At 49.9% G+C, this 27539-nt stretch overlaps 4 protein-coding genes and 1 long non-coding RNA gene across 6 annotated transcripts in view; 3 read left to right on the plus strand and 2 right to left on the minus strand.

Moving 5' to 3' along the window:
- On the plus strand, positions 1–4807 carry LOC136195358 (retinoblastoma-associated protein-like). Of its 2 annotated transcripts, XR_010671883.1 has the most exons (25): positions 1–434; positions 523–601; positions 654–690; positions 759–829; positions 896–952; positions 1009–1040; positions 1094–1188; positions 1245–1297; positions 1349–1420; positions 1480–1530; positions 1592–1645; positions 1704–1732; positions 1784–1860; positions 1920–1984; positions 2037–2114; positions 2168–2272; positions 2323–2439; positions 2500–2561; positions 2614–2685; positions 2738–2768; positions 2818–3010; positions 3071–3136; positions 3196–3280; positions 4210–4272; positions 4331–4807. XR_010671883.1 is itself a non-coding variant. In XM_065984677.1 (22 exons), exons 1-22 carry the CDS (start codon positions 85–87, stop codon positions 3097–3099), a joined length of 1809 nt encoding a protein of 602 aa, XP_065840749.1. In that variant the 5' UTR covers positions 1–84; the 3' UTR covers positions 3100–3188. The 2 variants fall into 2 exon arrangements, 1 of the variants encoding a protein (XP_065840749.1); XM_065984677.1 differs by lacking the exons at positions 3196–3280; positions 4210–4272; positions 4331–4807 and having other exon boundaries at positions 3071–3188.
- LOC136195365 (uncharacterized) lies at positions 4755–9420 on the minus strand. Its single transcript, XR_010671884.1, has 6 exons — positions 9216–9420; positions 8084–8158; positions 7520–7749; positions 6180–6395; positions 5738–5855; positions 4755–5110 (listed from the first exon to the last, which is right to left on the minus strand). It is a non-coding gene; the product is annotated as an uncharacterized lncRNA (long non-coding RNA).
- Positions 5521–7027, plus strand: LOC136195363 (COP9 signalosome complex subunit 6-like). The gene is made up of 10 exons (XM_065984681.1): positions 5521–5682; positions 5747–5878; positions 5931–6022; positions 6074–6136; positions 6194–6241; positions 6299–6413; positions 6467–6559; positions 6623–6723; positions 6781–6849; positions 6903–7027. The coding sequence occupies exons 1-10, from the start codon at positions 5547–5549 to the stop codon at positions 6972–6974; spliced, it is 921 nt and encodes a 306-aa protein (XP_065840753.1). The 5' UTR covers positions 5521–5546; the 3' UTR covers positions 6975–7027.
- Positions 7173–10045, plus strand: LOC136195359 (transcription factor RFX4-like). The gene is made up of 17 exons (XM_065984678.1): positions 7173–7303; positions 7366–7441; positions 7514–7637; positions 7692–7753; positions 7818–7910; positions 7969–8008; positions 8102–8245; positions 8305–8382; positions 8432–8545; positions 8599–8648; positions 8701–8801; positions 8860–8918; positions 8998–9133; positions 9185–9291; positions 9346–9463; positions 9516–9635; positions 9768–10045. Exons 1-17 carry the CDS (start codon positions 7198–7200, stop codon positions 9938–9940), a joined length of 1701 nt encoding a protein of 566 aa, XP_065840750.1. The 5' UTR covers positions 7173–7197; the 3' UTR covers positions 9941–10045.
- The window catches only part of LOC136195354 (MAM and LDL-receptor class A domain-containing protein 2-like), a 22669-nt gene continuing 5111 nt past the window's right edge, over positions 9982–27539 (minus strand). The window contains exons 11-52 of the mRNA XM_065984670.1: positions 19191–19627; positions 19043–19127; positions 18866–18982; positions 18675–18806; positions 18272–18622; positions 18095–18214; positions 17877–18032; positions 17672–17817; positions 17386–17608; positions 17211–17339; positions 17028–17159; positions 16865–16978; positions 16700–16810; positions 16379–16632; positions 16238–16325; positions 16157–16180; positions 15946–16104; positions 15549–15887; positions 15378–15491; positions 15153–15311; positions 14724–15095; positions 14540–14662; positions 14195–14490; positions 13933–14140; positions 13758–13880; positions 13563–13697; positions 13463–13510; positions 13267–13410; positions 12865–13218; positions 12678–12809; positions 12507–12623; positions 12185–12444; positions 12049–12136; positions 11959–11982; positions 11415–11897; positions 11251–11361; positions 11078–11176; positions 10698–11027; positions 10480–10644; positions 10396–10431; positions 10249–10345; positions 9982–10195 (exon numbers count right to left, since the gene is read on the minus strand). Coding sequence (XP_065840742.1) covers positions 10075–10195; positions 10249–10345; positions 10396–10431; positions 10480–10644; positions 10698–11027; positions 11078–11176; positions 11251–11361; positions 11415–11897; positions 11959–11982; positions 12049–12136; positions 12185–12444; positions 12507–12623; positions 12678–12809; positions 12865–13218; positions 13267–13410; positions 13463–13510; positions 13563–13697; positions 13758–13880; positions 13933–14140; positions 14195–14490; positions 14540–14662; positions 14724–15095; positions 15153–15311; positions 15378–15491; positions 15549–15887; positions 15946–16104; positions 16157–16180; positions 16238–16325; positions 16379–16632; positions 16700–16810; positions 16865–16978; positions 17028–17159; positions 17211–17339; positions 17386–17608; positions 17672–17817; positions 17877–18032; positions 18095–18214; positions 18272–18622; positions 18675–18806; positions 18866–18982; positions 19043–19127; positions 19191–19627 — 7256 coding nt within the window. The 3' untranslated portion in view covers positions 9982–10074. The remainder of the gene's footprint in view (positions 10196–10248; positions 10346–10395; positions 10432–10479; positions 10645–10697; positions 11028–11077; positions 11177–11250; positions 11362–11414; positions 11898–11958; positions 11983–12048; positions 12137–12184; positions 12445–12506; positions 12624–12677; positions 12810–12864; positions 13219–13266; positions 13411–13462; positions 13511–13562; positions 13698–13757; positions 13881–13932; positions 14141–14194; positions 14491–14539; positions 14663–14723; positions 15096–15152; positions 15312–15377; positions 15492–15548; positions 15888–15945; positions 16105–16156; positions 16181–16237; positions 16326–16378; positions 16633–16699; positions 16811–16864; positions 16979–17027; positions 17160–17210; positions 17340–17385; positions 17609–17671; positions 17818–17876; positions 18033–18094; positions 18215–18271; positions 18623–18674; positions 18807–18865; positions 18983–19042; positions 19128–19190; positions 19628–27539) is intronic.

Here is a 27539-nt window from a genome sequence, read left to right on the forward strand (position 1 = left end):
AAATCCGCGCGAGGTCACGAGGGCGCTCGCGCGCGCCCGCCCTATTCAATTTCAGCTGACAGCTGCCGCTCGTTCGCGTTCGCTATGGCCCACTTGCTACAGAAAGAAATTCCACAGTCTCCCGCCTCACTCTCGCGTCAGCCCAACGCTACAGCATCGGGAGAAACGTCCTCGTCTTCCTCTACGTCCGCGGCGTCGACGTGGCCTTACGATAACGCCTACTACGTGCCCGTTTTCTTATCGGACGCCGGCGCTAGTGCGATCGGCGGCGGCGGCGCGGCGGCGGCTCTGCCCTTTTTTCCCTACTCGTCGTCTCTCGGTTCTCTCGGCTTGTTTCACGACGTCGATCCCGTGCGATTTCAGCCCGTTCGACCTAAGCCGCGACCGCCTTCCGCGTCGGCGCTCGCTTCCGAACGCGACGGTCGAAAAATTAGGTGAGATTTACCGTTTTTTCGCGTTTCGACTGTGTCGGGTTACGACACGTCGTAACGACATGACGTCACGTATTCAAACTCTTCTCAGCGTTTCGGTCGATATCAGAGATATTTTGGAGGCGTGTGGCGATCCCTTGCCGGGACCCATTTATCAGTTTCACCTCCGGGTACACCAGCACTGTACACGTGCAAAGACACGTGTAACATTTCTCATTGCAGAGTCAAACAGTTCACTTGATACAGGCCATATTGACAGGTATTACCAGTCTGCCTTAATTTATTTAATTTTAATTAATTGATTAATCTATGATTGCCTTGTCGTAGAAACTCAGGCGACTTTTGTGGAGAGGATTTGTCAAGCCGTAGGACCAAATTATAAGAATGCTCTAGAAAAGGTTAGTCTCTACACATTTCAAGTGACACTCAGAAATTCAGCATTCGACGCGTTTTTTCTTTTGCAGTACTTTCTCCTCACTGTCAGTCTCTACTACAGAACACTGGAATCCATTTTGGAAAAGGTAAAAAATATATGCATGAATATTCATCCATATAAACGTGTCTTGCCCATATATAGGAACAACATCGTTTGTCTGAGGCAACGATACGGTGGGGTATCTTGACTTTATGAGTGAGTACTTTTTGTTAGAGGTCTCTCTTAGTTGTTTGCTCACAAGAGAAGCGCTTCATCGTTCTCTATTGGCTTGTTGTGCCCAAGTCATTCTCCTCTGCTACAGTCACGTGCCTCCCATGCAACGTAGAAATACTTTATTTATTTATTTGACAGCTGTTGATTTAGTTTTCTTGTTCTAGATAATTTTGAACGCTTTGCCTTTCCGTGGATTTTGGATACGTTTCGAGTTCGGGTATAGGGATAGCAGCTTCATGTGATTCTTCTTTAGAATGTTTTGCTTTAGGCTTTTGATCTGCTGAAAGTCATAGAAACGTTGGTTCTTCACGAGCGCCATCTCACTCTGGAAATGATACAGGTGCAAAAAGAAAGAACGTTTCGCTAATGAAAGCTTGATAAGGAATGGGTTCGTTATAGCACTTGCAACAGGTAGAATTCACCATTGTACAATGCATGGCTTGGCAAGAGGTACAGTATAGGCACAAAGTGTCGTCTTGAGCGCGTGGAATTGATAAATATCTCATCCTAGGGTAGTCCACTTTTTCGCTACGTTTTCGACGTCGATCTCGTCGGCTGCTTCATGGTTAGATAACCCCAGTTAATTAAAAGATTAGATTGCCTGTATTTTTTTCTTGGGGTAGACAAATGATGAAATTCCATCGCGAGACATGTGAGTTTATTTTAGTGCCGTGAAAGAGTTTTTTTCTATTGAGCTTTTTAGCATCGCTGCGTGCATCAGAACCCAGCTAAGCGACTATGCGCACGCTTCTTCAGCAGTTGCAATATTCTACCGAAAAGGCGAGACAATTCCGACGACGAAGATAATCAATCATTGAATTATTATTTTTCTTATTTAGTCAAACAACTATCCTATTATCGCCTGAAACTCATGTGCAACATATTGGAAATTCCCCCGCCATTGGTATGACTAAATCTAATTTTTAATTTCGTTTGACTCTTTTTTTTTTGTTTAGGAGGAGAAAGTTTGGACTCTGTTTCAATTTGTCTACATCTGCACGCCCAGTTTGATGATGGGAAGAACTCTCGATCAGGTGCAAATAGTATAATCTTATTTTCTCGTAAAGTGACCATGGTCAAATTCCAGATTATGTTGTGTTCAATCTACGGTATATGCAAAGTCGTTGGCTTTGAGATGCAGTTCAGGCGAATTGTTACGGAGTACAGGCAATTGCCGTCGTCATCGTCTGAGGTGAAGGGGATTCAAATAAAAGATTCTGTATTTAAAAAATATTTTTTAAGGTGTATTGTCAAACGATGATTCGTCCCGGCGAATACGATTCGATTATCGTTATGTATAACTCCATTTTCATGCCTGCTTTGAAAACGGCTCTTCTCAAATTTCTTCCCGAAAAAGAAGTGCGAATAGCAATAGTATCCGTTTCTCTAATAATTATTAAGGATTTTTTTTATGTTTAGAGTCCTCATGCTGCTCCGCCTCCCGATTACGTGAAACCGTCTCTATCTAAAAGGCCGTGCAGGTTGGATCGATAGCCATAAATTTAATTAGCATATGATTTATATGTATCTCAGAGCTGCTTCCGGCTTGAATGTGTATATTTCACCGTTGAGAAAGACAGAGGAGCAGATGACGCCAAGGACCAGGTAAAGAAAACTAACATACATATACGACACCTATCACCTTATTTTATTTCAGAGCCTTGTATTCCTTTGGAGATTCTCTTGGGGTAAGATTAACGGATTGGCGTTGTATTTTTAATTGTTTTTTTTGTACAGAGTCCAGCGAGCTCTGTCAGTCTAACGCACATAAACGAAATGATGAAGAGATATTCAGTGGAGAAGGGCACTCAGAAGAAATTGGAATTGTCGCCGAATGGAAATACGGCGGCCACGCCTCCGCGACCAGACGGGAGTCGTTTCAACCTCGCTCCAATGGAATCGGGTTTCTGCAGGCGGCTGACAGATCTCGGTATAGTCGACTAAAATTAATTATTTGAATTTTGGCTATTAATTAAGGGGTTCTTTTTAGTTCACGAACGAATGGCGCTGCAGAACTAGTGACAGGATTCGACTTTGCTGTCGTGTTATCTATATCGTATATAGAAATATCGTATGTGTTCTTTCGTTACTTGCTCACGTGCGCTCTGACTTTAGGATCAACGCGCTTTAAATTGACGTCATGGAACACGCGTTTTTCGGTGGACGAAGCTAAAACGACGGCGCTGATTGCTTTACAGAGGTAAGATACTACATTTCCTGCGTCTATCGCGCGCCTTTTGCTTTCGAATGACGCGATCGAACGGCGGCGGGGCCCCCTTTCGAGCACGTGGCGCGTTGCGCTTGATACAGCGCTGAAAAATACTTTCAACTGACCTTTGTTGCCTTCGTATGATTTTTTGACCGAAAAGGAGTCGAACGGCTCCTCGCTCCGCCCCCAAAATTTCGATCCTTATTTTCGCAGTACATTCGTTAGCTAGGGCAGGTCCGCTCGAATTTTCTACGTCAAACGATAGGACTTTGGTATATAGTGAACTCCGCGGCCTCAAAATTGTCTGTCGCTAGCTTTTTTGATGGGTGTGACTAATATCCGAAAGTCCTTTTTTTGAGAGCGAAATTTGACCTGCATCAACTGTTCAACCCTGTAGCAATGTTAGACTAGTGAAGTAAAATAGATCTAGCTCGTTCATTTGGAAATCCGCGAGGTCAGGTTTTTAGGATCCCTGAGCTATAGCACACGCTTTTTGGTCAAAAACGACATCTCCTATAAAGCCAAGATTTCTACGCGAAACGATAGGCCTAAAGTACCTAGTTAACTCCACGGTCTCAAAATTGTCTACCACGCCAATTTTTTTGCTAATTTGAAGGGCGTGGCTAAATGCCGGAAGGGGTCTTTTTTTTTGTGAATTTTGATCTGTATCAACTGTTCGACCTCAGGGCAATGTTAGACTAGTAAAGTACAATAGATCTAGCGCGTTTATTTGGAAATCCGTGAGTTGAGGTTTTTAGGCAACCGTGAACTATAGCACACGGTTTTTTGGTCATTTGGGTGACCTCTCCGATTTCTAAGATTTCTCTATAAAACAATGGGGATCGGTTGCCTGTTTGACGTCGCGGTGCCAAATTGATCTCACACCTTCAATTTTGGCTGAAATTGGCATTTTTTTGTAGATGGTGATATCAAGACGTGGATCAACTCCCTCCTCCTCCACAGTGTTTCCTGAGCGATTTAAGGTAAAGAACACGCGTATTTGATTAGAATTCAAATGTACTAATTTTCTTTTTATTTCAGTTCTCTCTCCTCTCTTCTTGCACCTCGACCAATCCGACGAGTTTTAGATGCAGAAAGAAGAAGATGTAGACGAAGACATCACCCTGGGGACTTGGGTTAAAGTCTCCCTCCTTGTGGGCTGGAGGATAATCAGCGCCTCCCCTGTGGACTTGGGTTAAAGTTCACCCTGGGGACTTGGGATAAAGTCTCCCTCCTTGTGGGCTGGAGGTTAATGTGCTCTCCCCTGGGGACTTGGGATAAAGTCTTCCTCCTTGGTGGCTGGAGGTGAATGTGCCTACCCCCTGTGGACTTGGGTTAAAGTTCACTGTGGGGACTGCAGTCTCAGTCCCACCGCTTGGCCAGGAGGTCAAGCGGCAGCGTAGGAGCGGCGGCCCAGGGACAACTGAAGGAGGAGGAGGAAGAAGAGGGAGACGAGAGGACTTTTTATTTTTTATTTTATACATCCGGGATATTACGAATAAAATTTTGACTATACCTTCCCCTACTTTTCGTGCAGAGCGACACGCGACGTGAAATGACGCGTATTTTGCGTCACTCACGTCGCGTGCTTCAGCGTCAGAACTTGCGCGCTTTTGTGTAGGACGCGCGCGCGCGCAAGTTCCTACTGTACGCCTAAACTATGTGCTCTTGCCTCCACTGCATATTCTGGAGATCAAGAACAAAAAATGCACGCAACTACTACTACTACTACTCATGCAGAAAACATGCAAAAAAATCTCTTCGAGCGCTTTCATCTCTGCATCGAGTCCGCTCTCTCGCACAGCCTCCGACGTTCGTCACCTGCAAGTACAATACGATAGTGAGGTCACGCAGCGCACAGTTGCAACGGCGTACGATCTCTCTATAATAATTGATTGGGCAACTCTATGTGGGGCCCCACTGGGCTGCAGGCGTTTGCATGCTCGGACGAGCGTCGGCTTACGTAGAAAACAGCCGCGGACGGTTCGGACGAGGAAATCGGAGAAGCTCTTCTTGCATCGTGGCTTTTTGGTTGAGGAAATCGGCGGCTTCTCCCCGAACTCCTACTCAAAGCTACGGCATGGGTGCACTTCGCTTACCAAAGTCTTCCGAGAGCTTCGGAAGTGGATAAACGCAGCACACGGCCACGATAAGTTCTTTAGATGCGCCACGTGGCGAGCGTCCGCGAGGAGCGAGCCTCGAGGACTTGATTTCAACAAATAACTCACGTGATAGATACCCAATAAATAAACTCTACATGGCGAACGAAAGCGCGATGGCCCCGAGCTCTGCAACAGGCAGCGTCACTGTCGCCGTGCATCCTCTCGTCATTATGAACGTTTCGGAGCACTGGACTCGAGTGAGGTCCCAAAGGGGAGAGGAGAACCCAGTCGGTACGTAACGCGCCAGAGGGAGCGCGAAGGAACGGACTCTCACCCATAAACGTACCTTGTGCAGTGCTGGGAGCCCTGATGGGAACGCAGAAGGGACGAAACGTGGAAGTATACAACTCATTCGAGCTTCTCTACGCCGTCGTCAACGGCGACGTCGTGATCAATCGCGATTACTGCGAAACAAAGGAAGAACAATGTAAATATCGAAATCTATGGGGTGTTGTCCGTAAACTAACTATTATCTATAGTCAAGCAGGTTTTTAAGGACTTGGAATTTCTGGGCTGGTATCGAACGGGAGAACTGCAGGGGACAAAAGGAGATATGAAAATACACAAAACTGTAGGGCTGTGGGTTCCAGGACATAAAAGGCGTGATACTCTTAAAACACAGATCTGCGAAGCTAATGAAAGCCCACTGCTGTTAAAGTTGAATCCCCTTGGGAGGGCGAGCGAGGTTCTCCAGAACGCGACTTAGTTATTCTCCTTGTGTGGCTTACCTTCTTATATATAGTTGCCTCTGACGTTCTATGAGTCGGTCATCGATTTGGTCGACGGGGAAGTGCGTTTGAATAGTAGCTTCTTTCTTCCCTGACGTTTTTTAATGGCTCTTTTCCAGGCTTGTATGCTCTTTGTCGAGCTGAAGTATACGCTGGCCACTGAAGAGGCCGAAAGGATTGGTGTCGACCACGTGGCGCGGTATTCCTTGTCAGGATCTACAGAAAGATCATCAGGTAAAAGAGAGAGAGAGAGAGAGAACGCTACAGCATTTGTATTGGGGATGCAGTGACGGACCACTTGATGGTACAGCACAGCGCAATCAAAATGCTCTACACTCGCGTGAGACTCATACTCGACTATTTGAAGGCAGTCGAAGGGGGTAAAAGTTCTTTCTCTATCCGTTACTTGCGCTCGTTTTTATTTATTTATTGCTACACGTTAGGTGAACTGCCTAAGGATCATCAAGTATTGCGCGAAATCAATAGCCTGTGTCACCAATTGCCGGCGATTGATACGCTCCAGTTTAGGGAGGATTTCCACATGGTTAGTCTGGAGTGGCTTTTTCTCTTTTACGGTATTCGTGATGCGGCGTGTGTTTAGCAATGCAACGACGTTCTTCTCATGGCTTATCTCGCCATCGTAACCAAAGGCTGCAACGCAGCGAATATAGTACGCAATATGTATATATCGTCGCGGAGGGGGGGACATTGTTTCTCTTCTAGTTCGTCACGAAGTTTAATACTGTGTTCGATCGTCACGGAGTGGGACGAAGAATGAGAGGACTTATGTTTTAGAAACGTAGAATGTTCGATATAAGTTGCGTTGAATGAAGAGCATTACCTAAGAACGTGTTTGCTTTTGCGTGCATGTGTGTGCGTTTTTGCGCGCGTCGCTTCCGAATGCCCCCCCAATTTGCAACATCGCGCTGCCGGACCGCGCGCGGCGCGCGGTCATTGGCCGAAGCGACGCGCTGAATGAAATTGGGAGGTCGAAGCGTTCGCAGCTGAAACCCGTTCGATGGAGAGCGGCAGCTGCATTCGCGACGGCCCCCAATCGCAATCGCCCGCGGGTGAAAACGCGCAGCAAAGCGGAGCCGTCGCCGTTTCGACGCTCTACGTGGAACGTCAGTTGCGTCGCTTTAGAAACACGTTCCCCTCATCTTTCTCTCTCCCCCCCACCCCGAAGCGCTTCCAAATCAAGGCCTATTCCAGGGAGTCTATCTCGTCCACGGAAAACTATACTCGCCCATAACCTTGGAATGGTTGCGACGTAGCGAGAGAGGGGGAGAGGAGAAACGCGGGAGGACGAGCGCCGTTTTTTTCCTCCCCTTTAGGCTTACCGGCCATTTTGAGATGAGGGACGGGCAGAGTCTGCCGCGCAACGCTCTCTACACCGCCTATCAGGAATTCTGCCACGAAGCGGACGTCGACGCAGTGAATTCGGCCAGTTTTGGAAAGGCAGTGATCGTTCGCAACGTTCTTAATTCTTTTGATCTCTCCCTCACTTTATAGATCATACGACAGGCGTTTCCGACGATTCGAACGAGGCGTTTGGGAACGCGCGGACAATCTAAGTCAAACAAAAATTCGTTTTTTTTTCTCGCCCTTGGGTTTGAGTAAAAATTAATAATTATTTAGGTATCATTACTACGGCATCGGAATAAAGGAAAATTCTCCCTACAAAGTCTACTTCAATGATCTAAAGCCCGCCCAATACACAGAACCGTTTAGGCGAGAAAACATCAATTAAGAGTTGAATTATTGAAAAAAAAGTGTATGCGTTTATTAGGAAATCGTTGGGGATCGAAGAGGCGCCCTGCAAGCGCCCTGTAAGTCCAGAAAGGCAAAGAACAATCTCCCCAAAATTCGTTGCCAATCCGACACTACAGAAAACTTTCTATTACCTTTTCTTTTCTTCTTAGGCTAGTCCTCCCTGTTCTTCCGACTGTTCCCTCGTCGCTGACCACCTTAGAATCCGCCTAGAGAATAAAGAGAGTTTCAGTTTTCTACCCGATCTGCCGAGCGCCTATCAGGTCGTCCTCCCGCCCACCGTTCCAGTAGATAAAGTACAGTTTAAAAAAAATAAATTAAACTACGCTACTTCCACTAATCCCTATATCCATAGGTGCAGTCTTTCTTTGTTATGTACAGAGCCCACTCTCAAGCCCTAGTGGATATCATTCTCAAAGCGGCTTTTTCTAAAGTACAGAAGTTTCAAAGACGAGAACACACTGAATCATGTACCCATACAGATTGAGTCTCACGTGAAACAGTTCTGGCGTGGAATAGCACCGTATACGTTATGTGCTATAGCCACCCAACCTCTAATCAGCATCATAACGCTTTTCGACTGGAAACTATATAAGGTTTTTTTTACGATTTGCCGTGATATTGGGTTTTAAATTTTTGTTTTTCGTAGAATCTCGTTGGCGTTCTTATTCCCAATTCCATGGAGCCCATACTGCCCAGGTACGATCCCTAAATCTAAATTCGCTTTTGCGAGAATCGAGCATCGACCCAGCTTCATTCACGCCATTCGTCATTTCGCTAAACATTTCGTCGCGTGGCTCGAAGAGTCCATGACAACGATTCCGGTCATTCTAAGCCAGTCGAAACTCAAAGGTATCAATAGCAGAACTGCCGGCCACTACACGCATCAACGTCCACAACGTCCACATAGCAGCCAGAATGTTCGCCGGCAGTCTCAAACGACAGACGGCAATGGCTCACTTATTCCAAGTAAGTGAAAAAATCATCGATTGTATATATATATATATATATATATATATATAATGGGAGTGGACCCTGTTTTTCTCAGGCGAGCAAAATTCACTTCGATTCGTCGGCCAACGTCCGGCAAATGGTCGCCGATTGGCATTCACTCGATCTGACTAGCATTAATAGGCAGACGCAGTGGACGTTTTCCGAACGCGAGACTCGTTGTATCGCTCGAGGTGCGTAGCCCTAAGAGGGGTCCCCTCGCCTTTCTTATCGCGCTTCTATAGCTCAAAGGGACTTCGAAACTTTGATTCGTACCGGTGCCGGTCATTCGTCGTCGCTCGTGTCGCTCGTCGATTGGATAAGCGGACTCATGGACGAATCGATTCTTCGGGTTTTCTGCGACGGTCGAGAGTCGAGTTCGTCTTCTTGATTGGCCTCTCTTTAGCCGGTGACGACGGGCGAGATTGCGTTTGACGTTGCCGCGCGGCTGTTCTTTTTGAAATGGACGTACATCAGTTCGAAAATTATCCGGGATTTGACGTTGAAGAGTGCGCCAAGTTTCGGTGCTGCGCCCGCACGTGACGATCCTATATTGAATAAGTAGCTGATTTTCAGGGTTTTTTCATCTCGTCCAGACGCTCTTGAACGAGTACGTGCTCTACTTGCTGGAGTCACACACTCACGATAGAGCGGAGAAAGAAATGAGCGAAAAAACGAACGCCTGCATCAAGACAGGTACTAGTTGTTCCTTCGCTCCCTAAGTAACGGACACTTCAACTAAAACATAAGAAAAATTTTAATACGTCTATTGTGTCCGCTACGAAGGTAGGGAGGGGTTTCTAGAAATTGAAATTTAATTTCTCGTAGATGCTGCTTACACGGTGCAGGTCGAATTTCTAGCCCAAGCGGACTTGCCCCTCTCCAGTGCGTCACCTCCAAAACCTACGCTCTTCTCTAACGCTACCAACACCGTCCACGATGATCACAACTACTGTTCACCTACGACGGCGCAATCGAACGGACGCGACGCGTGGGAATGAGAAACGAAGGGGCCCCCCCTCCCAACCATTTACAATCCACGCACTCTAGATTCATTTATCGTATGATTGGACAGCGGACATTATAGTTTTTCGAATCACGTGCACATTCAATTTGTTTCTCTTACCGCGACACACTACGCAACAACTTTAGGCGTCTCGCACGTCGAGTCGGACTCGGAGCCGGCAATGTCGTCCATCATATAGACGGGATTGTCGATGCCGCCGCAATTGGGCGTCGACGACACGGTAGCAGAGCTAGAAATAAATTCAAATCAAATAGGAGAATTTCTCTAGGCTCGTTCTCTTACCCTCGTTTCGATTTCAGAACGACGAAAGCGGTCAAAGCGACGACAATTAGAACAGCGATCGCTATCGTGCAAACGATCGCTATAATTTGCGATTCGGCTAAATCAAGTATTGTACTGCAAATAGGAGATAAGGGTCTTGGGATTTACCAGTGCCGCTCGACTGCTTCGAATCAGGTGGTACGACTATAAGAAAGATTCGGCTACGAGAAAGTTTACTCTTCAAACGAGTACCGTTTCTTGTGGGAGAGTACGAAGTCGGATTCGTGGTGGTAAAAACTTGAGACGTTGTATGTTGCGGCGTCGACGGCGAAGTCGACATGCTCGACGTCGTAGGCGCAAAGGTTTTCATAGGAGAAGGCGTAGAGGCAGGCGAAGCGGTCGTCGCTTTAGGAGATACTAATATTTAAACAGAGATTGACGATATCTTGCCAGGCTTTTCTCTTTCTTACCTGTATAGCAGTCCACCAGTCTAAGGTCGTCAAGAGAGATTCCACTATCACGCTGTGACGTGAAATTGGCCACCAGGTAGATTTTCTCAAAGTGCAATTTTCCCAATTTTGCGCTCGCTTTAACCCACGTTCCTGTTGCTTTGCGGGAAGACCAACGCTGAATAGCAGTGGCAGCGTTCGACGAGCCAACTCGAACAGACAGCATTGTCGACGTGTCGGTTCGATAGTAGAATTCAAGCGTACATTCTTCGATTGACCTGGGAAATAACGTCGATTCCAGAATCGCTTCACCCGGCAAATCAAACGGTCGAAAAGCATACAAATAATACCCTAAGAGTAATTACAAAACGAATGCACACTAGCAGAATTGACCGGTTTACCAGAAATTGAATTTTCGTCAATTTTTCGATACCAACTATAAGACGAAGTCGACGCGGCTTCCCAGTAGCAGGTACCCCTCTCAAAGTCGCAACTCGAAGCTGCGAAGAACCAAAAAAAGAACGCATTAGCACAAGAAAAAGATATTAATAATAATAATATAATATAGGGTCACCGCATTCGCTCTCGTCGGAACGATCAAAGCAGTCGGCGACAAAATTGCACACTTTTTCTTCATCGATGCACGAATAATTGCCACACTCGTGCATCGGAAGGCAGAAATCGCCTAAGAACTAAGATTTAAAAAAAAACATTTCATCGCATCGATACGATTCTTACGACGACGACTGCTAAACGATATGTCATCAATTGCTATATCTCTCGACGAGCCGTCGCTCTGTTCGCCGATGAAGTGAACTTCGAACGAACTGCATCGAAAGTGCGTTATTTCGACGACGGCTTTTCTCCACGCGTAGCCTTGACTCCCGCACCGCTTCCACGCCTCCACCGCGCCGAAAAGCGGGCAAAACACCGAAAGAGACAAACAGCCGACCGATTTACCGAACATGAAGTACCAGAAGGTCATCGAGCTGCCCCAGTCCCTTGTCTGCATGTGCGAGCTCACGTAACCGGCACGATGACCGGGAAGGCCACGGGAGGAATTCAAGTAGAGATATCGACCACTTTTTGACATCGTAGTGCGATCGAAAATGGGTCCGGAAGCGTTCTCGCCGCTGCGAATGACCCAAACGATGTCGGCGTCGTGGATGGAGTGACTCCAGTTGACGCAGGAGCTCTCGAAGTCGCAGTTGGGCTGAAGAACTGCGCAGAGGAAGAAAAGGGATTCCTACGTTTTTCGTCGTCGCTTCTTCGCGTGATTTACCTTTGGAAAGCGACGAATTTGACACTGCGTGCGAGTGGGAGAGAATTTTGTTTGAAATTTTAAGCGTTTCTGACGTCATTCTCTTCTTACCGGGTTTCCTGCAATTTTCGCCGAGCGAAAAGTCGTCGAAACCAATCTCACCGCCGCTTAGATTACCCGCCTTTCCTTCAACTACGAACTACAAAGGAGACTAAATTTCCCAATAAATCGACACCGAATTCCTTACGACAAAAGATTCATCAACGGACAGAGAAACGGCGACTCTATGCCACGAGTCCCCTTGATCTCCTTCGACGCTCCACGCCCGGACGCGTTGCGACCCGTTCGCGATCTCATAGTACAAGCCCAGCTCGCCGGAGCCGGAGAGACGAAAGTAAAAGCGAGCCACGCACGCTCCCCGTCGCGATCGGATGTACAGGCCACTAGTCAAACGAGCGACTTCGCCGGACCGAGTCGGAGGAAGGAGACGAAGATATAGATACCTCCCTGAAAGAAGAAAAAAAATCAATGATGAAGATTTTAATTAAATACTTTCTCTTTTCGTATACCGCGGCTGCTGTCCGGTAGCGGATCGTTTTTCGATGGACTTGGTAGCCAACTGAAGCCGAAGTTGCTTACCCAATCGCATAAATCGATTTCAAAGTTGCATCGTCCTGTAGCGTTGACTGCGCGGGGAAGAAGAAATGAGACGAATTCAAGAAGAAAATATCTATACTCACCGCATTCGGACTCGATTTCGTCGCTGCCGTCTCCGCAATCGTCGACAAAGTCGCATAACTGATCGCGAAGCACGCACTTACCGGAGTGACATTGGTAGTCGGTCGTTCGATCACACCGCGGCAATTTCAACGCTATAGGAAAAAAAACATAATGACAAAAGATCCGTGTTTTGAGCTGTGATAATACCTGGATTGCAATTCTTAAACGCCACGTCGTCGATAGCAATTTGAGACGTTTCCGTCGTTCCTCGTTCGCCGACGAAGGCGAATCGAAAAGGCCCGTCGACGTCCGCGGCGCTCACGTCCAACGTTTGCTCGTGCCACGACGAGCCCTTGTCGCCGCTCACTTTCCACGCGATCGCAGGCGACAGTCCGATTGCCGTCGGTCGTATCTGAACCGAGAGCGCACCCGCGCCCCTTCCGCGCATGTGATAGGCGAAGGACATGGAACAATTCCACCCCGTCGCAGTGAATAGCGAACTGAGCCAAACCGCTCGAGCGCCAACTCGCAATGAAGCGCTTTCCATCAAAAGAAAGTGTCCTAAAAACGAAAAATCACCAATATTAATCAATATTTATACATATTTACCTTTTGAAGATTTCAGTGTGTGGTCCACGTCTGGTCCCGTGTCGTTTACGCGAGTCGGTCCTCGCCATCGCTGCCAGTCCGTGTCATCGTCCGTTCCTTCGATCCATCCGCATTCGTCTCTTTCGAACGTGCACAGGGAATTCGCTATAGCGAAAATGAAACGAAAAGCGAAATTCTTGGCTCGTTAATTTCTTACTAGGATAGCGTTTTCCATGGATAGAAATTCCCACGTTGTCGTCGCCAACTATAAATCAATAGTAAAGAAAAAGTCGTTCAGCGCTCACGTAACGACTGACCGGGACAGTTTCTCTCGTCGGACCCATCAGCGCAGTCGTTCTCCCCGTCGCACCAGAGATCCTTCCAAACGCACGTTCCATTCGCAGTGGGTCGATCGCAAGGAAACTGATACGCCCAGCAAGGAGAAGAAGCGGCTATATAAGTAAAGACGAAATCTCGCAGAGAGTCGAAAAAACCAATCGACTTGTGCTTACGAGGACAATTAAATTCGTCTCGATCGGAACGACAATCCGACGATCCATCGCACCACCATCTCGATGGTAAACACTCGCCGGTGGCTGGACATTGTTGATAACCGACGCCACACACGGGGACCCCTGTATACCAGCCGTTAGTCTCAACGCCTTTTATACGTAGATTTTTCCTTACCCCCTTTCTCGCATTCAATTGACGGCGACAATCCGTCGATATTCACTTCGCTCGACGGACCGATTCCGCGAAACGATTCGAAAGCGAATCGGAAATTCGACGTCGTTACGAAGACGGACGCTTCGGCGAATTGCCACGCGGCGCCTTGATTGCCGCTTCGCGTCCACAATCGATGACGCACAGGTCCCTTCTCCTCTTCCGCATAAAGCTAGAGAAAATCAAAGATAAAAAACTAAAATCTACAGTATATATATACTCTTACTGTCAAATTAGTAATCTCTTTTCCAAACATATGAAACCAGAACGTGAAGCGACACGAGCCATCGATATTGGGTGGATAAAGCGGACTGACGTAGCGATACTTTTCTCCGGGCAACGCAAAATACGTGTTCGTATAGAGGAAGTAACCGTCGCCTGTCACGTCGGTCAGGGAACCAGTATCGACGCCGAATAATCGTCCCAAGTTGACCACCCAAAAAGCGCTCCATTTTTTCAACGGTTCGTTGTACCAGCCGCAGGACGAACGACCGGTAAAACTGCATCGACCGATAACGTCAACTAAAAGAAGAGATTCTTCTTTTGACTATGCAACACGTTCGCTTTTTACCGCAGTTCGACTCGTCGCTGCCGTCGCCGCAGTCGAAAGCGTAGTCGCAAACGCGACTCGCGTTGATGCAGACGCCCGTGCCGCAAAGAAATCCGGTCGTACAATCGTCGCCTTTGTCGTCTCCTTTTCGGAAGAAACGCCAGAATTAATCAAGAAAATCGGATATACCGGTAGTCATTCTTACCGCGATATGAACAGTTTTCAAAGCGAATATCATCCAAGGCGACGCCGAGATTCCAACCGCCGTTGCCGCCTCGCACGACGAAAACGACTTCGAAATCGTGAACGCGACCAATTTTCGCCGCGCCTTTTTTCCATCCGCCGCCGCCGCCGCCGCCGCCGCCGTCCGACGGCGTCCACACGCGGCGATTGGGAAGTCCGCGCGAGCGCGACGAACGAACGAGAACGGATAGATGACTCGTGTTGCCGCCGTAGACGAAATAATAGAATTCGATCGTGCAACCGTCGCCACTTCGTCCGAATCGTTTCGACCGAATCTCGGCGACGTCGTCCTCGACAGGAGACAGAAACAACGCTTTAGCAAACAAAAAATGACCTGCAATTAACAGATATCAAAAAAATCGAAAAAGATAGCGTAAGAAAATTCGGGTACCTGTTGGACTTCCCGTTGTATGATCGCCCGTCGGTTTTATAGCTGAATTGCGTAGGTGTTTGTCGTTCGCGACAGTTACTCTCTTCCAAAGAAGTTTTCGCCACGAAGAGTCGTCGTATCTCCAGTTGCACGCGTCTATTTCGAAAGTGCAATCGGTCGCTAATATGAAGAAGAATCATTCGTTTGATGTTTCTCTATAGGATGGAAGTGTTTGCGAAAACTTACTGCAGTCGATTTCGTCGGAACCGTCGCTGCAATCGCTCGCGAAATCGCATCTCCGATTCTCGTGAACGCAGTAACCGTTGTCGCACTGAAAACGCTTCGGTCCGCACGGCAAATCTTAATTATATATATATATATATATAGTGTAGTTTAAAAAATTTCTCCTTTACTCACCTGATACGGAACTTCCGTCGAAGGCGACGTCGTCAAGACACACGTCGCCGAACCGACTCCCGTTGCCGGACGACGTGAACGTCAATTGGTAACGAACGCAAAGAGGCGGAATCGTCGCACGAGCGATTTTCCACGACGGATTCTGATTGCCGCATAGTTGCCAGAGGCGATGCGTAAGCCGAGCGCACGTAACGAACACGCGCAGGCACGGTGCACTGGGACCGTATAAGTGATACCAAAACGTCAATCGCTTTGACGATTCGGTTCTCTCAAGAACGGGCGAAACGAGACTTCCATCGCCCGTAGTTCCTTTTTTTACAGCAAGACACGCGTAGTGACCTTGCAGACAGAAAACCAAATTCTCTAGGATACAGAATTTTTTATATGATTTTTTTACCTTTGGTTGTCTTGAGTGTGTGATCGTGTGACGGACCGAAGCGTGGCATTGTGGCGACTGGCTCTTCTCTCGAATATCGTCTCCAGTGAGCCGAGTTGTTCCACGCGTTTTCCCAAGCGCACATGCCCCGTTCGAAGTCGCACGTCGCATTGGATAAAGCTACGTCAACGATTTATCACTACGAATAACGTTACCTCTCAACTTTTTGTACCAAATATTGAATCGTTGACCAGAACTAGAAAAAAAAAACGTATGATCAAAATAATTAAATATCGCACGATTTTCTCCATACCTTTTCCCGAACAGCCCGCGCTGAGTGCGACATTATCCAACGCCATGTTTCCATTCTCTTTTAATCCCATAATTGATCTGAATTCCAGCTACACGCACGCTCAAACGTGAACACGAAATTAAACTCGTTTTTCGTACATACCCAGTAAGAATTAGTAGCATTTATTGGTGCTGAGTACTTGCTCCATAGAGACGCATTTTGAAGGCGAATCAATAGAGTCGAATCGCTGGCATCGCTCTCGACGAGAAAGAGCTCCAATTTTCCGTCGCTGTCGTCAGTCAAGTACGCGTCGAAAGAAATCCAGCAATCGCCGCGTGACGGTTCGAAGGAAACGCTCCGCAGAACGGCCGCATCGCCGGCACGGAACCCATACGTCTCGACAAACCAATAACGACCTATAGCGTAAAAAGGAATCGAGACGATTATTTAGGGAAGAGAGAGAGAGAGAGAAAAAAGGAAAACCTTGGGCTCCCTCTAGACCACCCCAATCGCCCCGCCAATCGAAATCGTCGTCGAAGACGTTGTACCAATCGCAGGGGCCGCTCTCGAAGTCGCAGTAGCTCGACTGCCTCGCTGTGGAAGAGATAAATGACGATGCACGTGTAGAATTAAGGGGGCCCCACCTACCGCATCTCAATTCGTTTTCGTCTGAGAAGTCCAAACAGTCGTTTCGGAAGTCGCAGACGCTCTTCCAAGCCAAGCAGCTGCCGTCGTTGCATTGAAACTCGCCGCTGCAAGCGTCTGCAAGAAATTTTATCTCGACGAACCGAATTTACTAATAAATGTTTACGTTGGCAATGCATCTCGTCAAAACCCTTCTCGCAATCGTCAGTCCCGTCGCAAACGCGCGACAACGAGACGCACTGCGACGCGGTTTGATTGGAACAAGAGATCTCGAACGACTTGCAATTCGATTTCAAAGCTAGGTAAACGTAAACGATAAAAAAACCGTCGAACCCCTCTCCTCTCTTACATGTGCATCGATCCTCGTCAGAATTGTCGCCACAGTCGTTCACTCCGTCGCAGCGCCACGATTTCCAAACGCACAGTCGATTTTCGCACTGAAATTGTCCGAGCGGACATACAGGAAGAGTGGGCGCACCTAATTGAAAAAATTAGACAGTACTCCTATCCTACGAAGCGCCCACCTCCCGTCTCGCAGCCTTTAGTCAGAGAAATGTCGTCCAATGCAATATCGGACATGAAAAGTCTCGTCGACTGGAACGCTATTCTAAATTGCAACGTGTAGGGTTGACTGCTGTAGATCTTCAATCCAGCTCGATGCCAATGATTTCCTTGGTTACCGGAAACTTCGAATATCACCTTGGGTGCGCCGAAGACTCCGACTTCGGGCCTTTGCGTCAGCACGAGCTAAAAGTAAATCCGAAATAGAATTTATCTATTATTTATTTATCATGAAAAACGAGTGTGTACCTGTAGCGTTCCCATGTGCCTGCCCCACATGTGATACCAGAAGCGGAATACGCAGCTGCCGTCGACGACGGGCGGATACGTGTAGAGGTAGTCCAGCTGCGACGTCAATTTGTCGGGCATGGACGACTCGGCGTAGAGATAATAACCTAAAAGACGTAGTCTCTGAGAGATGTCCCTATACGATTTGCCCGGGCCTCCACCCTACCCGTGTTATCCTGTCGCGTGTGATCAAACGCGGGTCCCGTTGACACCGAAAGCGTTCGACCCCGATGACGTAGCCATACCCGTCGGAAAAGGGAATCGTCGGGAGACGTCCAACCGCAGCGACTGATCTCGAAGTCGCACGTGCCCGGAACGTTGGCTAGAACATATCGAAGTATGAAAAAAACCGATTTTCTTTTTGCGAGTTTTAGTTCGGCGTACGGCATTGAATTTCGTCGCTGCCGTCGAAACAGTCGTCTTCGAAATCGCAGACGTAATCGGCGGAAATGCATCGTCCGTTTCCGCAGGCGAATTCGCCTACGACGCAACCGTCGGCAGGCGCTATAAAAAATCAATAAATCATAACGTATTTATGTTCTCAACGCGAATCTCTCGCACCTGGAACGCAGTCACTAAACCTGATATCATCAATAGCGATATCCCCTCCCGACATCTGCGATCCATATCCCGCCGTCGCCTGAACGACGATTTGAAATCCGACGTGCTCTCCGACGACGACAGACGTTTCTTTCCAGCCGGATCCCTGCACGCCGACGAGACTCTTCAGGTGGCGATAGCGCGACGACGCTGTCTTGACGCTGATCGACAGCGTTCCGACGTTTCGCTCGTTCATGTAGTAGGCGAGAGCGATCGTGCAGTTCGCGTGACTTCGACCGAATGTCGTGCTCTGCAGCTCGGCGTGCGAACCGATTCCCGTCAGCGGACTCGTTTCGGCGACGAGGTAGAAATCTATTTTCTCTTCGCTATTAGTTTTTTTGGGGGGGGTCGTTGTCCTGCTTACTTCCGGAAGAAGTGAAATCGCTCGTGGAACCTGATCCACTATTGTCGTTCTGTCTGCGGAATACGTACGTGTACGAGTCGCGTCGGAATCGATTCCAGTGGCACCAGCCGGTTTCAAAATCGCATCCGTAGGCTAAATGATAATAACCGTGGTACAATTTCGCGCGACGAAAGTCCGATTTTTCTTCTCACAACACTGGCTCTCGTCTCGACGATTTGAACAGTCGTCTTTGAAGTCGCACACAGTCGAGGCGTCGACGCATTCGCCGTCGATCGCGCCGGCACAGTGAAATTTCGAAGGACACGGAGCTAGCAGAGAGAGAGAAAAAAATCGCTTAATTCTATTGCGCAAAAAAATGCTCGTCTCACAATTCTCCAATGGAGAATAAAAGTCCACGTCATCAATAGCAATATCACCTGTAAAACCAAAGCCAAACTCGGCAGTCATGACAACCTAGCACATAAGAAGAACTTAGATAAATAGATTCAATATCGTTCCACAGTGTTTTATACTGACCTGAAATGAGTCGCCCGTCTTGCATAGGCCTATTGGTACGATGGCTTGTAACCACTCGAGACCCTGGTCACTGCACTTCCTCCACAATTGTTTTTCAAAATACGCCACGTAGTTTTGCTTCGCGTCGTAACATCGGATTCCGACGCTAAGACAGCCAATATCCTCTCCGTACATGTGATACCAAAAAGCGAAGCGCAACGTCGAATTTGAAAACGCCACAAACGGACTTATCAGCATTCCTTTGGCGCCACGACTGAATCCAGACACCTCGACGAAAGCGAAGTAACCGCTAAGCGTTCCCAGCGTGTGATCGCCGTCGGGCCCAGTGCCCAAAGACGGAGTCGAATCTCGATGACGTAACCACATTAGAAGATTAGTATCATCATTCGTCCACCCGCAGAAATTGCTTTCAAAACTGCAGTTAGCAGTCGGAATAGCTAAAACGAGAAAGTTCAGTCAAATTAGATTAATAGTTCCGCCGAGAATTTTTTTAAGTGTGAAGCAAAAGTGTTGAGAAACCGGGTTTTTACTTGTTAAGAGTGGCTGTAAACTGCAAAAACCAGTTCCTTTGCCTATGAAATGTGAAGGTTTGGGTAAAGGACTTCGATAGTTGTGGATTGGGCGAAGGGTCCCCTTTGGGGGTAAAAAGCTTACAGACTCGTCGTTTGACCGCCACGAGCTCAAAAACGCGTCTTCTCGCGTACAGAACTTTTAAAAAAATTGAAAAAAATACCGACACTTGACACAAACCACACGGAAGACGGTGCTATGGAGGTCTATCCGGTGACAGAGGTGCCCCAGGAGCTGGGAGAGAGATGCGAGAACTAGGAAGGCGTGCAATGTTACACCCTTGTCAAGTAAGTATAATTAATAATAATCTTAACTAATCTACTGAGGGAGGCAACTAACTAAACATCGGCAGGCATTTGAACGAAATACATAGAGGGAACTAACGAAACGGGGAAGGGAAGGGAAGATGTCCTAGTGTTGTACTCCGCCAAAACACCGAAAATCGGTGTTGGCCGCGTACGATGACAAACGGTCCGTCGAAGATGGCAAAATAGCTCTGATCTTATTGAGGATAATGTTGGCATTTCCGCGCTGGAGGAATGAGGCGACCACCGGGCCATAGTGCCTCAAGTCTTGGGGCAGGCGGTGTACGTACTCCGCCGGCAGGCGGTGTATATAATCCGGCAGGCGGTGTACGTACTCCGCCGGCAGGCGGTGTATATATTCCGGCCGGCGGTGTATATATTCCAACAGGCGGTGTATATATTCCAACAGGCGGTGTATATATTCCGGCAGGCGGTGTATATATTCCGGCAAGCGGTGTATATATTCCGGCAGGCGGTGTACGTACTCCGCCGGCAGCCGATGTATATATTTCGGCAGGCGGTGTATATATTCAGGCAGGTGGTGTACGTACTCCGCCGGCAGGCGGTGTATATATTCCGGCCGGCGGTGTATATATTCCAACAGGCGGTGTATATATTCCAACAGGCGGTGTATATATTCCGGCAGGCAGTGTATATATTCCGGCAAGCGGTGTATATATTCCGGCAGGCGGTGTACGTACTCCGCCGGTGCCCGATGTATATATTTCGGCAGGCGGTGTATATATTCAGGCAGGTGGTGTACGTACTCCGCCGGCAGGCGGTGTATATATTTCGGCAGGCGGTGTACGTACTCCGCCGTCAGGCGGTGTATATATTTCGGTAGGCGGTGTACGTACTCCGCCGGCAGGCGGTGTATATATTTCGGTAGGCGGTGTATATATTCCGGCAGGCGGTGTATATATTCCGGCAGGCGGTGTACGTACTCTGCCGGCAGGCGGTGTATATATTCCGGCGGGCGGTGTACGCACTCCGCCGTCAGGCGGTGTATATATTTCGATAGGCGGTGTATATATTCCGGCAGGCGGTGTACGTACTCCGCCGCCAGGCGGTGTATATATTTCGGTAGGCGGTGTATATATTCCGGCAGGCGGTGTACGTACTCCGCGGGCAGGTGGTGTATATATTCCGGCAGGCGGTGTACGTACTCTGCCGGCAGGCGGTGTATATATTTCGGCAGGCGGTGTATATATTCCGGCAGGCGGTGTACGTACTCCGCCGTCAGGCGGTGTATATATTTCGGCAGGCGGTGTATATATTCCGGCAGGCGGTGTACGTACTCCGCCGGCAGGCGGTGTATATATTCCGGCAGGCGGTGTACGTACATCGCCGGCAGGCGGTGTATATATTTCGGCAGGCGGTGTACGTACTCCGCCGGAAGGCGGTGTATATATTTCGGCACGCGGTGTACGTACTCCGCCGGCAGGCGGTGTATATATCGGAGCAGGCGGTGTATATATTCCGGCAGGCGGTGTACGTACTCCGCCGTCAGGCGGTGTATATACTTCGGTAGGCGGTGTATATATTCCGGCAGGCGGTGTACGTACTCCGCCGGCAGGCGGTGTATATATTTCGGCAGGCGGTGTATATATTCCGGCAGGCGGTGTACGTACTCCGCCGTCAGGCGGTGTATATATTTCGGTAGGCGGTGTATATATTCCGACAGGCGGTGTACGTACTCCGCCGTCAGGCGGTGTATATATTTCCGTAGGCGGTGTATATATTCCGGCAGGCGGTGTACGTACTCTGCCGGCAGGCGGTGTATATATTCCGGCAGGCGGTGTATATATTCCGGCAGGCGGTGTATATATTCCGGCAGGCGGTGTACGTACTCCGCCGTCAGGCGGTGTATATATTCCGGCAGGCGGTGTATATATTTCGGAGGCGGTGTATATATTCCGGCAGGCGGTGTATATATTTCGGCAGGCGGTGTATATATTCAGGCAGGCGGTGTATATATTCAGGCAGGTGGTGTACGCACTCCGCCGGCAGGCGGTGTATATATTTCGGCAGGCGGTGTATATATTTCGGAGGCGGTGTATATATTCCGGCAGGCGGTGTATATATTTCGGCAGGCGGTGTATATATTCAGGCAGGCGGTGTATATATTCAGGCAGGTGGTGTACGCACTCCGCCGGCAGGCGGTGTATATATTTCGGCAGGCGGTGTACGTACTCCGCCGGAAGGCGGTGTATATATCGGAGCAGGCGGCGTATATATTCCGGCAGGCGGTGTACGTACTCCGCCGTCAGGCGGTGTATATATTTCGGCAGGCGGTGTATATATTCCGGCAGGCGGTGTACGTACTCGGCCGGCAGGCGGTGTATATATTCCGGCAGGTGGTGTATATATTCAGGCAAGCGGTGTACGTACTCCGCCGGCAGGCGGTGTATATATTCCGGCAGGCGGTGTATATATTCCGGCAGGCGGTGTACGTACTCCGCCGTCAGGCGGTGTATATATTCAGGCAGGCGGTGTATATATTCCGGCAGGCGGTGTACGTACTCCGCCGGCAGGCGGTGTATATATTCCGGCAAGCGGTGTACGTACTCCGCCGGCAGGCGGTGTATATATTCCGGCAGGCGGTGTACGTACTCCGCCGTCAGGCGGTGTATATATTTCGGTAGGCGGTGTACGTACTCCGCCGGCAGGCGGTGTATATATCGGAGCAGGCGGCGTATATATTCCGGCAGGCGGTGTACGTACTCCGCCGTCAGGCGGTGTATATATTCCGGCAAGCGGTGTACGTACTCCGCCGGCAGGCGGTGTATATATTTCGGCAGGCGGTGTATATATTCAGGCAAGCGGTGTACGTACTCCGCCGTCAGACGGTGTATATATTTCGGTAAGCGGTGTATATATTCCGGCAGGCGGTGTATATATTCCGGCAAGCGGTGTACGTACTCCGCCGTCAGGCGGTGTATATATTCCGGCAGGCGGTGTACGTACTCCGCCGTCAGGCGGTGCATATATTTCGGCAGGCGGTGTATATATTCCGGCAGGCGGTGTACGTACTCCGCCGGCAGGCGGTGTATATATTTCGGTAGGCGGTGTATATATTCCGGCAGGCGGTGTATATATTCCGGCAGGCGGTGTACGTACTCCGCCGGCAGGCGGTGTATATATTCCGGCAGGCGGTGTACGTACTCCGCCGGCAGGCGGTGTATATATTCCGGCAGGCGGTGTACGTACTCCGCCGGCAGGCGGTGTATATATTCCGGCAGGCGGTGTATATATTTCGGCAGGCGGTGTATATATTTCGGCAGGCGGTGTATATATTTCGGCAGGCGGTGTATATATTCCGGCAGGCGGTGTATATATTCCGGTAAGCGGTGTACGTACTCCGCCGTCAGGCGGTGTATATATTTCGGCAGGCGGTGTATATATTCCGGCAGGCGATGTATATATTTCGGCAGGCGGTGTATATATTCCGGCAGGCGGTGTACGTACTCCGCCCGCAGGCGGTGTATATATTTCGGCAGGTAGTGTATATATTCCGGCAGGCGGTGTACGTACTCCGCCGGCAGGCGGTGTATATATTCCGGCAGGCGGTGTACGTACTCCGCTGGCAGGCGGTGTATTTATTCCGGTAGGCGGTGTACGTACTCCGCCGTCAGGCGGTGTATATATTTCGGTAGGCGGTGTATATATTCCGGCAGGCGGTGTACGTACTCTGCCGGCAGGCGGTGTATATATTCCGGCAGGCGGTGTATATATTCCGGCAGGCGGTGTACGTACTCCGCCGTTAGGCGGTGTATATATTCCGGCAGGCGGTGTATATATTCCGGCAGGCGGTGTATATATTCCGGCAGGCGGTGTACGTACTCCGCCGGCAGGCGGTGTATATATTCCGGCAGGCGGTGTACGTACTCCGCGCGCAGGCGGTGTATATATTTCGGCAGGTGGTGTATATATTCCGGCAGGCGGTGTGCGTAATCCGCCGTCAGGCGGGGTATATATTCCGGCAGGCGGTATATATATTCCGGCAGGCGGTGTACGTACTCCGCCGTTAGGCGGTGTATATATTTCGGTAGGCGGTGTATATATTCAGGCAGACGGTGTACGTACTCCGCCGGCAGGCGGTGTATATATTCCGGCAAGCGGTGTACGTACTCCGCCGGCAGGCGGTGTATATATTCCGGCAGGCGGTGTATATATTCCGGCAGGCGGTGTATATATTCCGGCAGGCGGTGTACGTACTCCGCCGGCAGGCGGTGTATATATTTCGGTAGGCGGTGTATATATTTCGGCAGGCGGTGTACGTACTCCGCCGGCAGGCGGTGTATATATTTCGGTAGGCGGTGTACGTATTCCGCCGGCAGGCGGTGTATATATTTCGGCAGGCGGTGTATATATTCCGGCAGGCGGTGTACGTACTCCGCCCGCAGGCGGTGTATATATTTCGGCAGGTGGTGTATATATTCCGGCAGGCGGTGTACGTACTCCGCCCGCAGGCGGTGTATATATTTCGGCAGGCGGTGTATTTATTCCGGCAGGCGGTGTACGTACTCCGCCGTCAGGCGGTGTATATATTTCGGTAGGCGGTGTATATATTCCGGCAGGCGGTGTACGTACTCTGCCGGCAGGCGGTGTATATATTCCGGCAGGCGGTGTATATATTCCGGCAGGCGGTGTACGTACTCCGCCGGCAGGCGGTGTACGTACTCCGCCGTCAGGCGGTGTATATATTTCGGTAGGCGGTGTACGTAATCCGCCGTCAGGCGGGGTATATATTCCGGCAGGCGGTATATATATTCCGGCAGGCGGTGTACGTACTCTGCCGGCAGGCGGTGTATATATTCCTGCAGGCGGTGTACGTACTCCGCCGGCAGGCGGTGTATATATTTCGGCAGGCGGTGTATTTATTCCGGCAGGCGGTGTACGTACTCTGCCGGCAGGCGGTGTATATATTTCGGTAGGCGGTGTATATATTCCGGCAGGCGGTGTACGTACTCCGCCGTCAGGCGGTGTATATATTTCGGCAGGCGGTGTATATATTCCGGCAGGCGGTGTACGTACTCTGCCGGCAGGCGGTGTATATATTTCGGTAGGCGGTGTACGTACTCCGCCGGCAGGCGGTGTATATATTTCGGCAGGCGGTGTACGTACTCCGCCGGCAGGCGGTGTATATATTTCGGTAGGCGGTGTACGTACTCCGCCGGCAGGCGGTGTATATATTTCGGCAGGCGGTGTATATATTCCGGCAGGCGGTGTACGTACTCCGCCCGCAGGCGGTGTATATATTTCGGCAGGCGGTGTATATATTCCGGCAGGCGGTGTACGTACTCCGCCGTCAGGCGGTGTATATATTTCGGTAGGCGGTGTACGTACTCTGCCGGCAGGCGGTGTATATATTTCGGCAGGCGGTGTATATATTCCGGCAGGCGGTGTATATATTTCGGCAGGCGGTGTATATATTCCGGCAGGCGGTGTACGTACTCCGCCCGCAGGCGGTGTATATATTTCGGCATGCGGTGTATATATTCCGGCAGGCGGTGTACGTACTCCGCCGGCAGGCGGTGTACGTACTCCGCCGGCAGGCGGTGTATATATTTCGGTAGGCGGTGTACGTACTCCGCCGGCAGGCGGTGTATATATTCCGGCAGGCGGTGTACGTACTCCGCCCGCAGGCGGTGTATATATTTCGGCAGGCGGTGTACGTACTCCGCCCGCAGGCGGTGTATATATTTCGGCAGGCGGTGTACGTACTCCGCCGGCAGGCGGTGTATATATTTCGGTAGGCGGTGTACGTACTCCGCCGGCAGGCGGTGTATATATTCCGGCAGGCGGTGTACGTACTCCGCCGGCAGGCGGTGTATATATTCCGGCAGGCGGTGTACGTACTCCGCCCGCAGGCGGTGTATATATTTCGGCAGGTGGTGTATATATTCCGGCAGGCGGTGTACGTACTCCGCCCGCAGGCGGTGTATATATTTCGGCAGGCGGTGTATATATTCCGGCAGGCGGTGTATATATTTCGGCAGGCGGTGTATATATTCCGGCAGGCGGTGTACGTACTCCGCCCGCAGGCGGTGTATATATTTCGGCAGGCGGTGTATATATTCCGGCAGGCGGTGTACGTACTCCGCCCGCAGGCGGTGTATATATTTCGGCAGGTGGTGTATATATTCCGGCAGGCGGTGTACGTACTCTGCCGGCAGGCGGTGTATATATTTCGGCAGGCGGTGTATATATTCCGGCAGGCGGTGTACGTACTCCGCCGGCAGGCGGTGTATATATTCCGGCAGGTGGTGTATATATTTCGGCAGGTGGTGTATATATTCCGGCAAGCGGTGTACGTACTCCGCCGGCAGGTGGTGTATATATTTCGGCAGGCGGTGTACGTACTCCGCCGGCAGGCGGTGTATATATTTCGGCAGGCGGTGTATATATTCCGGCAGGCGGTGTACGTACTCCGCCGTTAGGCGGTGTATATATTTCGGTAGGCGGTGTATATATTCCGGCAGGCGGTGTATATATTTCGGCAGGCGGTGTATATATTCCGGCAGGCGGTGTACGTACTTCGCCGTCAGGCGGTGTATATATTTCGGCAGGCGGTGTATATATTCCGGCAGGCGGTGTATATATTCAGGCAGGCGGTGTACGTACTCCGCCGGCAGGCGGTGTATATATTCCGGCAGGCGGTGTATATATTCCGGCAGGCGGTGTATATATTTCGGCAGGCGGTGTATATATTTCGGCAGGCGGTGTATATATTTCGGTGTATATATTTCGGAGGCGGTGTATATATTTCGGCAGGCGGTGTATATATTCCGGCAGGCGGTGTATATATTCCGGCAGGCGGTGTACGTACTCCGCCGTTAGGCGGTGTATATATTTCGGTAGGCGGTGTATATATTCCGGCAGGCGGTGTATATATTCAGGCAGACGGTGTACGTACTCCGCCGGCAGGCGGTGTATATATTCCGGCAGGCGGTGTACGTACTCTGCCGGCAGGCGGTGTATATATTCCGGCAAGCGGTGTACGTACTCCGCCGGCAGGCGGTGTATATATTTCGGCAGGCGGTGTACGTACTCCGCCGGCAGGCGGTGTATATATTTCGGCAGGCGGTGTATATATTCCGGCAGGCGGTGTACGTACTCCGCCGGCAGGCGGTGTATATATTCCGGCAGGCGGTGTATATATTCAGGCAGACGGTGTACGTACTCCGCCGGCAGGCGGTGTATATATTTCGGCAGGCGGTGTATATATTCCGGCAGGCGGTGTACGTACTCCGCCGGCAGGCGGTGTATATATTCCGGCAAGCGGTGTACGTACTCCGCCGTCAGGCGGTGTATATATTTCGGCAGGCGGTGTATATATTCCGGCAGGCGGTGTACGTACTCCGCCGTCAGGCGGTGTATATATTTCGGCAGGCGGTGTATATATTCCGGCAGGCGGTGTACGTACTCTGCCGGCAGGCGGTGTATATATTCCGGCAGGCGGTGTATATAT

The sequence above is a fragment of the Oscarella lobularis genome, chromosome 14 (genome assembly GCF_947507565.1).
Source record: "Oscarella lobularis chromosome 14, ooOscLobu1.1, whole genome shotgun sequence".
NCBI classification, from domain to species: domain Eukaryota; kingdom Metazoa; phylum Porifera; class Homoscleromorpha; order Homosclerophorida; family Oscarellidae; genus Oscarella; species Oscarella lobularis.

Bases quoted from the DNA above. Each gene is read 5' to 3' on its own strand.
- LOC136195358 (XM_065984677.1), top strand. From the start codon at position 85: ATGGCCCACTTGCTACAGAAAGAAATTCCACAGTCTCCCGCCTCACTC. The intron at 2,273-2,322 runs GTGAAGGGGATT...ATATTTTTTAAG, and splicing joins TGCCGTCGTCATCGTCTGAG to GTGTATTGTCAAACGATGAT. The intron at 2,769-2,817 runs GTAAGATTAACG...TTTTTTGTACAG, and splicing joins CCTTTGGAGATTCTCTTGGG to AGTCCAGCGAGCTCTGTCAG.
- LOC136195363 (XM_065984681.1), top strand. From the start codon at position 5,547: ATGGCGAACGAAAGCGCGATGGCCCCGAGCTCTGCAACAGGCAGCGTC. The intron at 6,137-6,193 runs GTTCTCCAGAAC...TCTTATATATAG, and splicing joins CCCTTGGGAGGGCGAGCGAG to TTGCCTCTGACGTTCTATGA. The intron at 6,414-6,466 runs GTAAAAGAGAGA...TTGGGGATGCAG, and splicing joins ATCTACAGAAAGATCATCAG to TGACGGACCACTTGATGGTA.
- LOC136195359 (XM_065984678.1), top strand. From the start codon at position 7,198: ATGGAGAGCGGCAGCTGCATTCGCGACGGCCCCCAATCGCAATCGCCC. The intron at 7,304-7,365 runs GTCAGTTGCGTC...CCCACCCCGAAG, and splicing joins TTCGACGCTCTACGTGGAAC to CGCTTCCAAATCAAGGCCTA. The intron at 7,638-7,691 runs GCAGTGATCGTT...CTCACTTTATAG, and splicing joins ATTCGGCCAGTTTTGGAAAG to ATCATACGACAGGCGTTTCC.